General features: G+C 41.0%; 1 protein-coding gene across 1 annotated transcript in view; it reads right to left on the bottom strand.

Moving 5' to 3' along the window:
* Stpg2 (sperm tail PG-rich repeat containing 2) overlaps positions 1-13,056 on the bottom strand; it is a 447,430-nt gene that overhangs the window by 107,773 nt on the left and 326,601 nt on the right. Inside the window, exon 11 of the mRNA XM_004661543.2 lies at positions 1,459-1,618. Coding sequence (XP_004661600.2) covers positions 1,459-1,618 — 160 coding nt within the window. The remainder of the gene's footprint in view (positions 1-1,458; positions 1,619-13,056) is intronic.

Here is a 13,056-nt window from a genome sequence, read left to right as displayed (position 1 = left end):
AAGGACAGACAGAAAGAGGGAGGGAGGGAGGGAGGGAGGGAGGGAGGGAGGGAGGGAGGGGGAGGGAGGGGGGAAGGAAAGGGAAGAAAGAGAGAAAGAAAGGGAGAAAGAAAGAAGAAAGAAAGGGAGAAAGAAAGAAAGAAAGAGAAAGAAAGAAAGAAAGAAAGAAAGAAAGAAAGAAAGAAAGAAAGAAAGAAAGAAAGAAAGAAAGAAAGAGGGGATCTCCCAGGCGACAATGCAGCAGATACTTAAGACAATAAAAAGACAAAACATGCCTCTATGACTCTCAGGCTCACTGACTATTTATATATGTTTGATAGGCTATAATATCCTAATTTAGTTTTTCATTTAAAACTCTAGATAAAGAAAACTTTCTTAAATGTGTTTCACTCTTTTCTTCATAGCCTCATAAAGACTGATTATAACAACTTGACTTTTTTGTAATAATGCATTTGCAAATTAGTATTTAAAACATGCTCCTCTTCCATATTTGGTTGTCCTATATAAAGTAGCATACTAACTGCTTTATATTCACTATTGTGAGTTCTTATTTTCATTTTTAGATCAAGATTATTATTACCAATAACTGAGCCAATGCTGATTTCAAAACATCAAAATTATTTTAACTGTAAAATCTCAAATATTCATCTTTTTATATTAGCTGGTGCATTAGTTGTTTTTCTCATTGCTGTGACCAAACACAGACAAGACGCAACTCAAAGGTTGTAATGTTTGTGTTGCCAAGTGATTAAAGGGATGCAGTGCATCAGGATGCAGAAGGCACGGAAGCAGGACAGGATCCTGGTCAAAGCACACAGAGACTGCTCCCTTACATCTAAGGACCAGGAAACAGGGGAAAGAACTCCTTACTCAGGTGGCAGTCTCCTTTTGTCCTGTTTATTCAGTCCAAGACAACAGCCCATGGGATAAAACTATACACAATCTAAGGTCTTTTTTCCTTGACTAGTCATTGCTGATAAACCCCTCACAGACACACACAACAAGGTATGTTTCACTAATGTCTAAAACATCTCTTAAGCCAATCAAGCTGATAATCAAAATGAACTATCACAAATGCCTTCTTGATATTTGAAATAAAGCAGAAGAATTCTATGTAATTGACATGATAGGCTTCTAGTATTGTACAATTTGCCAAGTCAGGGGAAATTCTACTTCTTTAACTTTGCATAATAAGAGTTGTGGGGTTTTCCCAAAGAAACCAATACATAACTCTATTAGTGTCAGTAAAATTGATAATTTTTTTCCATAACACAAGTAAGAACCATAAAACTCTACAAAGGTCTTACATTGAAAAGCAAAAATCTTAAAGTTTTACTATTTGGGAGTGTTCTATACATTTAAAGAGTCAATGTTAGTATGAACATGTTCAAATTATCCATTTAATAATTGAAGCCTTTGACTTTTTCCCATAACCTTAAAAGAATAGTCCAGACTTACCTGGAGAATCAGTTATTTTTCCCACATATCGAGGAGTTGCACTAAGAAAGGAGCTATGTTTCCATGCAGCCACAAAACTCCGGGGTGGCATGTAGTTATGTTTAACTTGAGACATCTCATAGGATTTATGAACATCATAGCTGCCTGGTGCTGGAATAACCTAGAAAAATTTAGTACATGAGCATAAATATAATTTATGTGAAAAATATCCAAATAATTATGGAATAGATGTCTACAATCAATAATGATATAAGTAGAAAAAATATGAAAATGTCATTAATTAATCATTAAAAACCAAAACATTAAAATGAATCCCCTCAAATCTATGTCCTTAAAATAAAAGTACAATTTGTTTATCAAAAACTAAGTTAAAAACAGAATTATGATATTTAGGAGTAAATTATTTTTAAAATTCAGTTCATGAGATTGGAGATGTAAGATTTGGGAGTGACCAAGACCACACAAACCACTCGAAAGCAAAGATGAAAGCTTTTATTTGGGAAAAGCATGAGCTGCCAGGGCTGTCTCTCAAGAGAAGTGCACAACCAACCTGAGTTTTTAGGTAATGGGCTTTATAGGGCTTTTTCATTTGGGGGAAGTTGAGGAAGTAAAAAGCATTCATTTGTTAAGTTGAATAAAGAGGTCCTTTAGGGGAGATTTAAGACTGCCAGCATGTGAAACAAGAACAGTGACCAGGTGACTTATGAGACAAGGGGGCAGGAAACCATGACCTGGGGGCATTATTAGGCAAGGAAGGGATAATCACTAGGCAGTTTTCTTAAGGAATGTGAATAATCACTTCCTTATGCCTCTGTCACCATTCTTCTGTCCATGGTGACTCCATCTTGGAGCCCATAGTGACCTAACATGACGACAGTGGTTTCTGTCTTCTGTAGTATCTTTCTACTGACTGTAGGGGTAATGAGTTTTTATGGGAGAGGCTGGATAATGCAGTTTATGGGTCTCCTTTCAGGGAAGGTGATGAGGTGGTGGTTCCTCAGTGGCTAGAGGCTGGTAGGACATAGAGGAGGGACAGGTTAATAAAAGTTGGTTGAATTTTCAATGGGTGAATTGGTCCATCTGATTTTGTTTTGGATGTATCTCAGAAGGCAGGGGAAAAGGACAAGTAGCAAGAATTGTCCAGATATAGGCCCTAGGAGTGTCAAAAGCCAGGGCCAGACCATCACAAAGATGTTCTATGACCCAGAGAGAAATGGTGTTCATACCTGAAGTTGGTAGGCCAGGTTTTTTAGCTTTTTAATTTTGACCCCCACCTTGCCTGACTGGTTAACATAGTAACAACATTCTTCATTCAGAAAAAGGTAGGTCCCTCCTTTATCTTCTGTCAACAGGTCTAGGGCTTGGCAGTTCTATAGCATGTCTGAGGACAGAGAAGTAAGTTGTTCCTGTAGCAGTCACAGGGCCTCAGTGGACCCCTGGACTGTGATGTTCAGTTCTGTGGAAAGTCTATCATAAGAGATCAGGCTATAGCTCAGGTCTCCTGAAGTCAGTCCTGTGGCAGCTATAGAGGCTTAAAGGCTTACCCTTATCATCACAGGCTGGTGGACAGCTCTTTTGTTATCATGAGCCTGCTTAGGGAGAAGGACCACCAGCTAGCTCTTCCTCTGTATACATGGTGAGGCTAGGTACCAAAGTGACTGAGATGCAAGGGCCCAAGTTCATTATCAGAGACATGCAAGTATACAGCATGGAGTCACACCAAAAAGAAATTTTCTTAGGAAAGGGATGGTTTTCAACAATAGAGTTATTCCTGAAAGCTCCTGAGCAGCATTCAGAGATGCCCTTATGCCAGCAAACAAGATGGTTCAACAGAGAAAGTAGGAAAAGGAGTTTGAAGAGAGGATGCCAGAAGCAGGGAGTATCTGAAGCATAGATTATGTTGAAAATAATAAGGGGCTGCTCAATTGAAGTGCACAGGAGCAGAAAGTGTGATTAATAAGAACTAGTTGATTGAGGAGGGAGAAAGAAGAATTAAGGATGGACATCCAAAGGGTGGTGGAGAAGGTTAGATCTTGAAGATGCTCCTGGAGCTTGCCATGAGCCTGCTTGATGTCAATAGCAGTCTGAATATGGGCATTTGGGGCAGTTTTAGGGGCATTTTGAATGGATCTAAATATTTCTATTAGGACCCCACAGCAAGAATCCAAAGTGTATTGGGTTACCTCCCCTACCATCCCATCTGTCCACTTTGGTCCCATGGGTCTGTGATGGAAAAGACTGTGAGTACACCCAAAGATATGAGCAAGATGGGTTCTGTGCACCCTGTAAGATGACAGAAGGAAAAATTAAGGAACTTGTTATCCTTGTCAACAGCTACAGCATCAAAACACCAGGCACAAGGGGGGAATAAGCACTCAGAAGTGAAAGATATAGGGCTTGGGGCACGAGATAGGAGGAAGAAGGGCATCAGTGTCAAGACAAACATTCTGGGATTGAGAGAAGAGTAGGAACACGAGAGAGTTTAAGTTTGAGAGGGCCCATTGGAGTGGTGGTGTACTTAGGGTAGGAAGGAGGTGACTTGACTCTCTTGAGCTGTGATATGTGGATCCAATTAAGGATGCCCTGAAGCTTTGCAGCTATTGGAGTGGTTAGGATCACCAGATGAGGTCCAGTCCAGAGCAGCTTGACACCCAGTGGGCAAGACTATGTAAGGTAGACTTGGTCCCCAGGGTTAAGTGAGAGTTGTGGATCTGTTCCCTCTGGTGGTTTGGGAAGAAGACAGTCAGCATTTTCCCAGAGAAGGTTCCAGATAAAGGTGAAAGTTGTTAAGTACCCATGGAGAGGAGTTTCTGGTAGTGGGGGACAGTTGTTTAATAGGAAGGGTACCTATACATGAGTTCAAAAGGGCTAAGGAAGAAGGGGGCCCAAGGAGTAGCTCTGATTCGGGCTAAGGCAAGTGGGAGGAGCTGGGGCCAGAATAGGTTAAGTTCAGAAGTTAGTTTATACAGGTGAGTCTTGAGAATGGCATTTTCTCTTTCTACTTTGCCTGAGGAATGGGGCCTGTATGGAATATGAAGTTTCCAATCTGTCCCAAGGGCTCTGGATACTTCATGGGTTACTTTGGAAATGAAGGCTGGCCCATTGTCTTATTGACTGGTAACGGGAAGGGCAAAGTGGGGCACAATAGACTCAATAATGTGAGAGGCAACTATATTTGCAATTTCTCCTATCATAGGAAAAGCTTCAACCCACCTCAAGAACATATCTACCATAATGAGAAGGTATTTAGTCTTTTTGTGATGAGGCATGCGAGTAAAATCTATCTTCCAGTCGACCCCAGGAAGTGAGCCCCTGAATTGGTGGAGTTTGAAAGAGGGAGGGGCATGGACTGCACCTTGTGGAGAGGCTTTCACACAGAGTGAGCAAGCCTATGTCATGGAAGAGAATAAAGAGGAGCAGCAAGGATAGAAAAGGAGTGGGGTCAGGAATCTTTGTAGAGGGTGGGCTCCCCCATGAAATAGATTATGTAGGTGGGTCACGATGGTAGTAGTTTTGAGATCAGGCAAGTAGTAGAGGTCCCCCAGGAGTAACCAGCCTTGTGGACCCAGGATAGTGCCACATTTTGTTCGAGTTTGGTACTGTTCTGGGATGCATGAGGGAGTGAAGGAGTTAGGGACAAGGGAAAAGGCTGAAGCTGAATATGTGCTGTGGAGGCTGGATTTCCTCACAACTCTGTCTGCAAAAAAGGTTTAGCTATATCTCTCCATATTCTGCTGCACCAGCATGTGGTGTCTTCGGCAATAGGGTCTTACCTTTTACCTCAGGTGGGTATTCAAAAGAGTTTCCCTTGGCCACAGAAGTTAGATCCTGGTGTTCCCTACAGTGAATGACAGCTGCCTTTTCAGGAAGATAGGAGGCATGTAGCAGTTTAAGGATAAGGGGCCCATTAGTAATAGGGGTTCCTTTAGCTAAAAGGAAGCCTCTCTCCAGATAGCAGTATGGTGATATAGAATACGGAAATCATATTTAGAGTCAGAATAGATATAAACTGTCTTGTTTTGTGCCAAGATTAGTGCTCTAGTGAGAGCTACCAGCTCAGTCTTTTGGGATGTACTCGCCTTAGGCAATGGGCCAGTCTCTATTATGTGGTCCTCTGAGACAATATCATACCTCCCTCTCCAAGAACCCTGTGAGTCAGTAGAAGAGCTGACATCTATACATCAATTCACTTTCTCCATCTCATTCTTTCTCTCTGTACAACAAAAGAAATTATGTAAGCCTGAGAATGATGACTATTTACTTCTATAGGTAGCAAAACTATTCCTGCCTTAATGTTCCATATGAACACACTTTGCTTATTTTACAATATGAAACTTTGCATCTCATTTCTTATAGATTTCCATTAACTTACAAAGCTTGTGTTTGTGTTTTTTTATTTAAAAATACATACTTTTATTTATTTTGAAGCAGAAAGAGAGAGGGAGAGAGACAAAGACAGAGAGGAGAGAATGGGCATTCTAGGGCCTCTTTACAACACAAATAAATTAGAGACTTATGCCAATATGTGCATCTGGCTTTTATGTGGATGCTGGGGAAATGAACCAAGGCTGACAGGCTTTGCACAAACGAGCCTATAAGAGCTGAGCCATCTCTCTTTTCCAAAATGTAATAGATTTTTAATTTTTTATTATTGATTTTTTAAATAAATGATTGTACTCTTAGAAACACTCTCCCCTACCTCAATTTTGCTGAGGGTCTTCTTCAGCAAGGTTATTGGTATTTACATTATGGACTCAGAGGCCTCAGTCAGTCTCATCATGGCTGTGTACATCTTGTCAGGCTACTTTCATATAGCAGGGTCCCTGCTTGCTCAAAATGTTGTTGGCCATTTTCTCTCAGCAGGTCATGTAGCACTTTCCAGCACTATATGGGATAATCATCTGGGAACTGACTTCCAGGTTTAGCTATATCTCTCCATATTCTGCTGCAGCAGCATGTGGTGTCTTCGGCAATAGGGTCTTACCTTTTACCTCAGGTGGGTATTCAAGTGCTTTGACAGAAGTATGTCTTGTTTGGGGGACGTTATAAATCTCTCCAATCAACAGCTCAACATGGATTGTAACCAATTTCTGTAACTATGTAACTATGAGTTACAAGCTAGGGCAAAATATTTTAGGGTTAGGCTTCATCCCACAGTCTCCAGGACCCTTCTCACTGGATGATCCATCCATGTTCCTATTGAGGATTATATCTTTTAGTGTTTTATACAGGAGGAATGTGTCTATGATGGTACCAATTCATTTTGGATATGTTTTAGTGTATATCTACCTCTGCCCTCCCATTCCCCACATCACAAGCTCTTCCATCCTTCTGACTTGTCTGTCATGTTACCTAACAGGAATGTATGCAACTCAGGTGGATCCTGTTTAAGAACCACAGACGAGGTAGAACATGTAATAATTGTCTTTCTGTGCTTGTGTGAGTTTGCATAATATGATCTGTTCCAAGTCTGTCCATTTTCCTGAAAATTTTATTATATCATTTTTCCCTATTGCTAAGTAGAATTCCACTGTGTATATGTCCCCAACTTCATTATCCATTCATCAAACAATGGGCACTAGGACTGATTCCAGTTCTTAGCTATTGTAAATAGAGCAGATATAAACATTATTGAGAAAATACCTCTGTAGTAAAGAGTGGAGACTTTAGGGTAGATGCCCAATAGAGGAATGGTATGGTCAGTTTGTGTTTTCTTTCCATCTTTTTCAGGAGTCTCCATCTTGATTTCTATAGTAGTTGTACAAGTTTGTACTCCCAACATTAGTGAATGTGGGTTCCTTTTTCCCCACATTCTCACCAACATTTGTGGTCATTTATTTTTTTTTTTAATGACTGCCATCCTTTCTGAAGTAAGGTAGAATCTTATAGTTGTATTAAATTCCATTTCCATGATTGCTAAAGATGTTGAACATTTCCATAGGTGAGTATAAGCCCTTTGTATTTCTGCCTTCTAGAACTCCATATTCAGATCTCTGCCCCATTTTTTAGTGGATTATTTGACTTTTTTAATTACTTAGTTATTTTAGGAATTAGAGTTTGGTGACAAGGTTTGTGGGTCCATCTTGGGTCAAGGATTTGTGGAGGTGGTCAGGAACTCCATGATTTCAGAAGGATCACTGTTTGTGGACTGCCCCAATTTAACTACTATGGGGATCCAGGCCAGCACACCTGGAAAATGCTTTCCCTATACACCTCAAGCAAAAACAGTCCTTGATCAGGCGCTTTCCTACCTGGCCCTCTAGCACACTCAGCAATCATGCACTTCCTCCCCTAGCCAGTGAACATGTCTGACTGTCAAGCACTTCCTCACATAGCTCCGAAGGAGGTCTGTTGCTCAGGCACTTCCTCTGATGCCCCCTGATCTGCAGTTATGTTTACATTAAAAAAAATTTTTTTTTATTTATTTGTAGGAGTATGAGTTGAGAGAGAGAGAGAGAGAGAGAGAGAGAATTGGCATACAAGGACATCTTGCCATGGAAAATGAATTCCAAATGCATGTGCCATTTTGTGCATCTGGTTTTACAAGGGTACTGAGGAATTGAACTTAGTCCATAAGGCTTTGAAAGCAAGTGCCTTTAACTGCTGCAATATCTCTCCAGCCCTATAGTTACTATTTTAGTCTACATGAATAATAGGTATCTTAAAAATAATAATATTTCTAAACCAGTGTTCACAGAGCCTTAAATTTGATCCCCAGTCCTCCATAATTCAGTTATAGTGGCACACACATAGAATTCCAGTCCTTGAGAGGCAGAGGCAGGAGCATCAGATAATGAGTTTAAGGAAGCCCTGTAAAAATAAGGGGGGAGGGCTTGAGGGATGGGTTAGTGGTTAAGGTATTTGCCTGCAAAGCCAAATGACCCTGGTTCGATTCCCCAGGACCCACATAAGCCAGATGCACAAGGTGGTGCACACATCTGGAGTTTGTTTGCAGTGGTCAGAGGCCCTAATACATCCTCCCTCCCTCTCTCTCTCTCCCTCTCTCTCTCTCTCTCTCTCTCTCTCTCTCTCTTTCTCTCTTTATGTCAAATAAATAAATAAAATTTAATAAAAAGAGCCAGGCAGTGGAAACACACCATTAGTCTTAGCACTTTGAAGGCTGAGGTAAGTGAATTGCCATGAGTTTGAGACCAGCTTGGAGCTACATACAAACGAGTCCCAGGTCAGACTGAACTAGAGGGAGACCCTGCTTCAAAAGAAAAATACAAAGGGGAAAAGGGGTAAGCAAAGAAAGAAGAGGAGAAAGAGGAGAGGAGAGAGAATAGAAAAGCTAATTTGGCACTAGAGAATTGCTCAGTGGTTAAAGTGCTTGTTTTCCAAAGCCTGCCTGCCCATGTTCAATTGTCCAGTACTCACATAAAGCCAGATGCACAAAGTTGTGCATATAGTAGATATATCTGGAGTTCCCCTGCAGTGCCACGAAGCTCTCCCACATCCATACTTTCTCTCTCTCTCTCTCTCTCTTCCTCTGTCATTGCAAATAACTAAAATATTCCAAACCAAAGAAGAGTTAATATCAATGCAAAATAAAACATAAGGTTAAATAACCAAGGTTTGGACTCATAGGAAAATATTTTTAATCTTTTTAAAATATTTTTTATTTATTAATTTATTTATTTGGGAGAGAGAAAGAGGGAGAGAGAGAGAGAGAGAGAGAGAGAGAGAGAGAGAGAGAGAGAGAGAGAGGACACACCAGGTATCCAGCCACTGCAAATGAACTCCACATGCATGTGCTTCTTTGTGCATCTGGCTGACATGGGTCCTGGAGAATCAAACCAGGATCCTTTGGCTTTGCAGACAAATGCCTTAACTGCTAAGCCAACTCTCCAGCCCACATAGGAAAATATTTTACCGACTCATCAGTGAAACCCATTTGGATACTGAGAAGACATAAAAGCATAGAGAGAATTCCCTCTAGGAGCCAAATTTATGAAACATAATTTCTTATACCCATATCATCATCCACAGGCATATGCCAACATTATCTTTCATTTCTATAGAATCATCAGGGTAGTTATGAGCTGTAGGCATATAACATCTGCTGATGTCTGGCTAAATGTATATATTATGTTCACCAAGCTGCCCAGTCAGCACTTCTATTAATGTTCACACTTTTATTAATGCTACTCTCACTTTTCGTTAGAGAAGCTTCTCTTTTCAGATGGTAGTGACAATGGGATGACTCAGACAGCACCATGGTGCTGAGAAGTGACAGGGAAGTGCTCAGCACTGAATATCTTTATCACACCCTCCAAGGCTCAGGGTCCATTGTGGAAGAGGTGGTGGAAAGAATCTAAAATCCAAAGGAAGGGTTGGACTCCTTAAAACGCACACCTCCAGACATAAAATGGCCTAGATATCCATGACCTCACTGTTCCTGACACTACCTACACAAGACCATCATAATAGAAGGAAAAGGTAATAACATCAAAATGAAAGAGAGGCTGATTGAGAATGGAAAGGGGTATGATAGAGAGTGGAGTTTCAAAGGGGAAAGGTGGGGTGAGAGAGGGAATTGCCATAAGTTATTGTCTATAATTATGGAAGTTGTCAATAAAAAAATAAAATTTTAAAAAGCCAAAAAACAAAAAGAATAACTAAGTAAGGTAACAATACTGATTATATCTATAATTGGAGATACATGAAATTCCAAATTTCTAACATATGTCTAGTGTCAAATTCCAAATGTCAATAATAGGTAAGGAAACTAAGAAATTCCACCAGCTGTTCTCTTCTCAGCTGCCTCAAGAAAATATGCACTGAGATAAAGGAAGACAGAGGATAAGCAATCATGACAGAATTTCCAGAAATGATTTTTTATCTTTTGGGGGCAGTATCTGTGGTATATGTAAAAGGAAAGTGAAATAGTGTCAAAACCCAAAGAAATCACAAGTATACAATATACCCAGAATATTTAGGCAAGCACTGTGAAGAATTTCTAGTGCTTATTATATATTTCCATTTTCTTCTCAGAACTTACAATTGTTCCTGCTTCCTTAATGCCTGGCCTGGAGTCACTACTTTATACCTTCTTTAAACAATATATGATTGATAATTTTGGCTAATGCTACACAGGGACCCTTTTATAAAATGCCTTGAAACAAAAACAAGAAATATAAGTGATCAGTGTTCTTTAATAATAATTTGTTTCCACCTAGAAAGGTTTATTGCCCTAGTTATCTTGCATTATAATATAGTCACTGGCTCTCCTGGGTTAGTATAGCCTTGTCATGAACAACTGTGTGATGAATTTTTGCTTCCTTAAAAACTCATCCCTATTCATCTATCAATGTTACTGATCTCTTCTTACTCATCTTCAGTTTGCATTTTATCTGAACAAGAGAATAGTATTTTAGGTAACTATCCCCAGGGTAATGGAACTTTGTGTGATAGCAAGAATATAAATGACTCCTTTATATAGTACATAGAGTGAATTTAACACCATGGCAGAAAAATAAAACATTGTGTAGATAAGAGCATTAGACCTCAGCTATGAGCCTACATCCTGCACCAATGATAGAAAAGGAGCATGAAGAATGGATAAAGTACAAATTTCTAGCATATTTCAATCCTGCTCCTATTATTAGGAAATCCCACAGATTATGCAACAGAACTGGCTCCCACACAAAAGTTAAAAATATCTTATTCTCATTTTCTTGGTCTCCATTTTTGTTAAAACTAGGACATGAATCTAGGTCACACACTTAGATGCTAGCCTTTTAAAGAAACACAGACATTAAAAGTTTCACTGCAGTGAAGGACTGGGAATGCTGGCAGAGGCACCTGAGGGAGGCTAAACTGTAACATAGAATTAGAGAGTCATGAAAAGTCAGAAAAAATAAAACATAATGCCTCAATGCAAGGCCAAGATAAATCTAAGTGTCATGACTTTCTTATTTGGAAAATGGGGTCCTACCCTATAGGGATTCAGATCGTATGTGTAAGAGTATCAGAGTGGTGTGACACACAGGGGCCCTGGCATTGGCTTTCACTGCTAACATCACTGTCATTCTTTCCTTTATAGGGATGGGACAACATGAAACCTTGGATGATATCATCCATGCTGTTGCAGTCAGGTTCATGATGCTATGGCAGAAAACACCTGACAAAGAAAGCTTATGGAGGAAAAGATTTATTTTGGCTTACAGTCTCAAGGGGAGGCTCCATGATGGCAGGGGAAAATGATGACACGAGAAGAGGGTGGATATCACCTCCTGGGCAGCATTAGATGGAAAATAGCAGCAGACAAGTGTGCCAAACACTGGCAAGAACAAGCTGGCTATACATCCATTAGGTCACCCCCAACAATACACCACCTCCTGGAAGCTCCAATTCCCAGATTGCCATCAGCTGGGGACCTAGTGTTAGGTCGGCACAGGCTCCCAAAATGGAGTCACCATGTGATGACAGAGACATAAGGAAGTAGGTGATCCACATTCCTCAAAAAAAACTGTCCAGCCATTATCCCTTCCTTGCCTTACAATACCACCCACCCACCCCCCAGGTCATGATTTCCTGTCTCCTTATCTTGTGGTCACTGTTCAGGTGTCACACCCTGGCTATCTTAGAACTCCCCTAAAGAAACCTTTGTTTTTTGCTTTTTTTTTTTTGTTGTTTTTAACTTTTCCCTTCTTCACTTCACCTAACTGAAGAGCCCTATATAGTGCACTATCTGGAATCTGAGGTTGACTGTGCTCCAGTCTTGAGAGTTAGTACTGGCACCTTATGCTTTTCCCAAATAATTCCTTCCATCTTTGTCTCAGAGTGGTTTCTGTGGTCTTGGTCACTCCCGAACCTTATATCTGGTGCTCGTGACTTGGGTAGGAGGCTTCCAGTTGCCCCCCTTGGGCAGCCAGACCTCTTTTCCTCTGACTGGGCCACCAAGCTGCCATTTGACCCTCAGAAGGCTTCAGACCATATATGCCTGAGACCGGCTTTCACATCCACCACAATTCAGCCTCGATCTCCTTCCCTTCTCCATCTCTTTCCCTCCTTCTTGGTTAGTGTCCCTCTTAGGATGGCCTGCTTTCAGCTTTAACCCCTCCTCATGGAAGCCATGCCAGCATGCCAGGCTACACCCCTTAACTGCTTTTAGGCCTCAACCCCAGATCTTGAGAAAGACACACACTTGACACCTCAAGTTTTTTACTCTCTACCATACCCTAAGAGGTGCTTTTTCGTTCAGTTTCACCATCTTGGGACACTCCTATTCACGCCCTCCTCTCCCTCTCCCTCCTGAGGTCTCATCTTTCACTGCCAGCCACTTTCACCATTGGGAGCACAGTCATCTTCCTTGCCCATTATCAGGCTAAAAAGCTGACAGTTGTGACCTATATGGCCTCTGCCACAGGGGAGGTGCAGGCCCTGTTGATCCTGATGGGCCAGGGTGTCATACTAGTGTTCTGTATAAACCCAGCTTAAGCTTCACACAAGACCAAGTCATAACAACATGCTACACTGGTGCTGACTGGGGTTACACTATCAATATCACCACTCTGCCACCTCTAGCCACCATGAAACTGCCTCATCACGTGTCCTGAAGGGAGACCCATCAACTGCACTATCCAGCCTCTCCCA

This window comes from Jaculus jaculus, chromosome 2 (genome assembly GCF_020740685.1).
Source record: "Jaculus jaculus isolate mJacJac1 chromosome 2, mJacJac1.mat.Y.cur, whole genome shotgun sequence".
Classification (NCBI taxonomy): domain Eukaryota; kingdom Metazoa; phylum Chordata; class Mammalia; order Rodentia; family Dipodidae; genus Jaculus; species Jaculus jaculus.
Note: the sequence above shows the minus strand (reverse complement) of the source record. Positions and strands in the feature narration are given on the sequence as shown.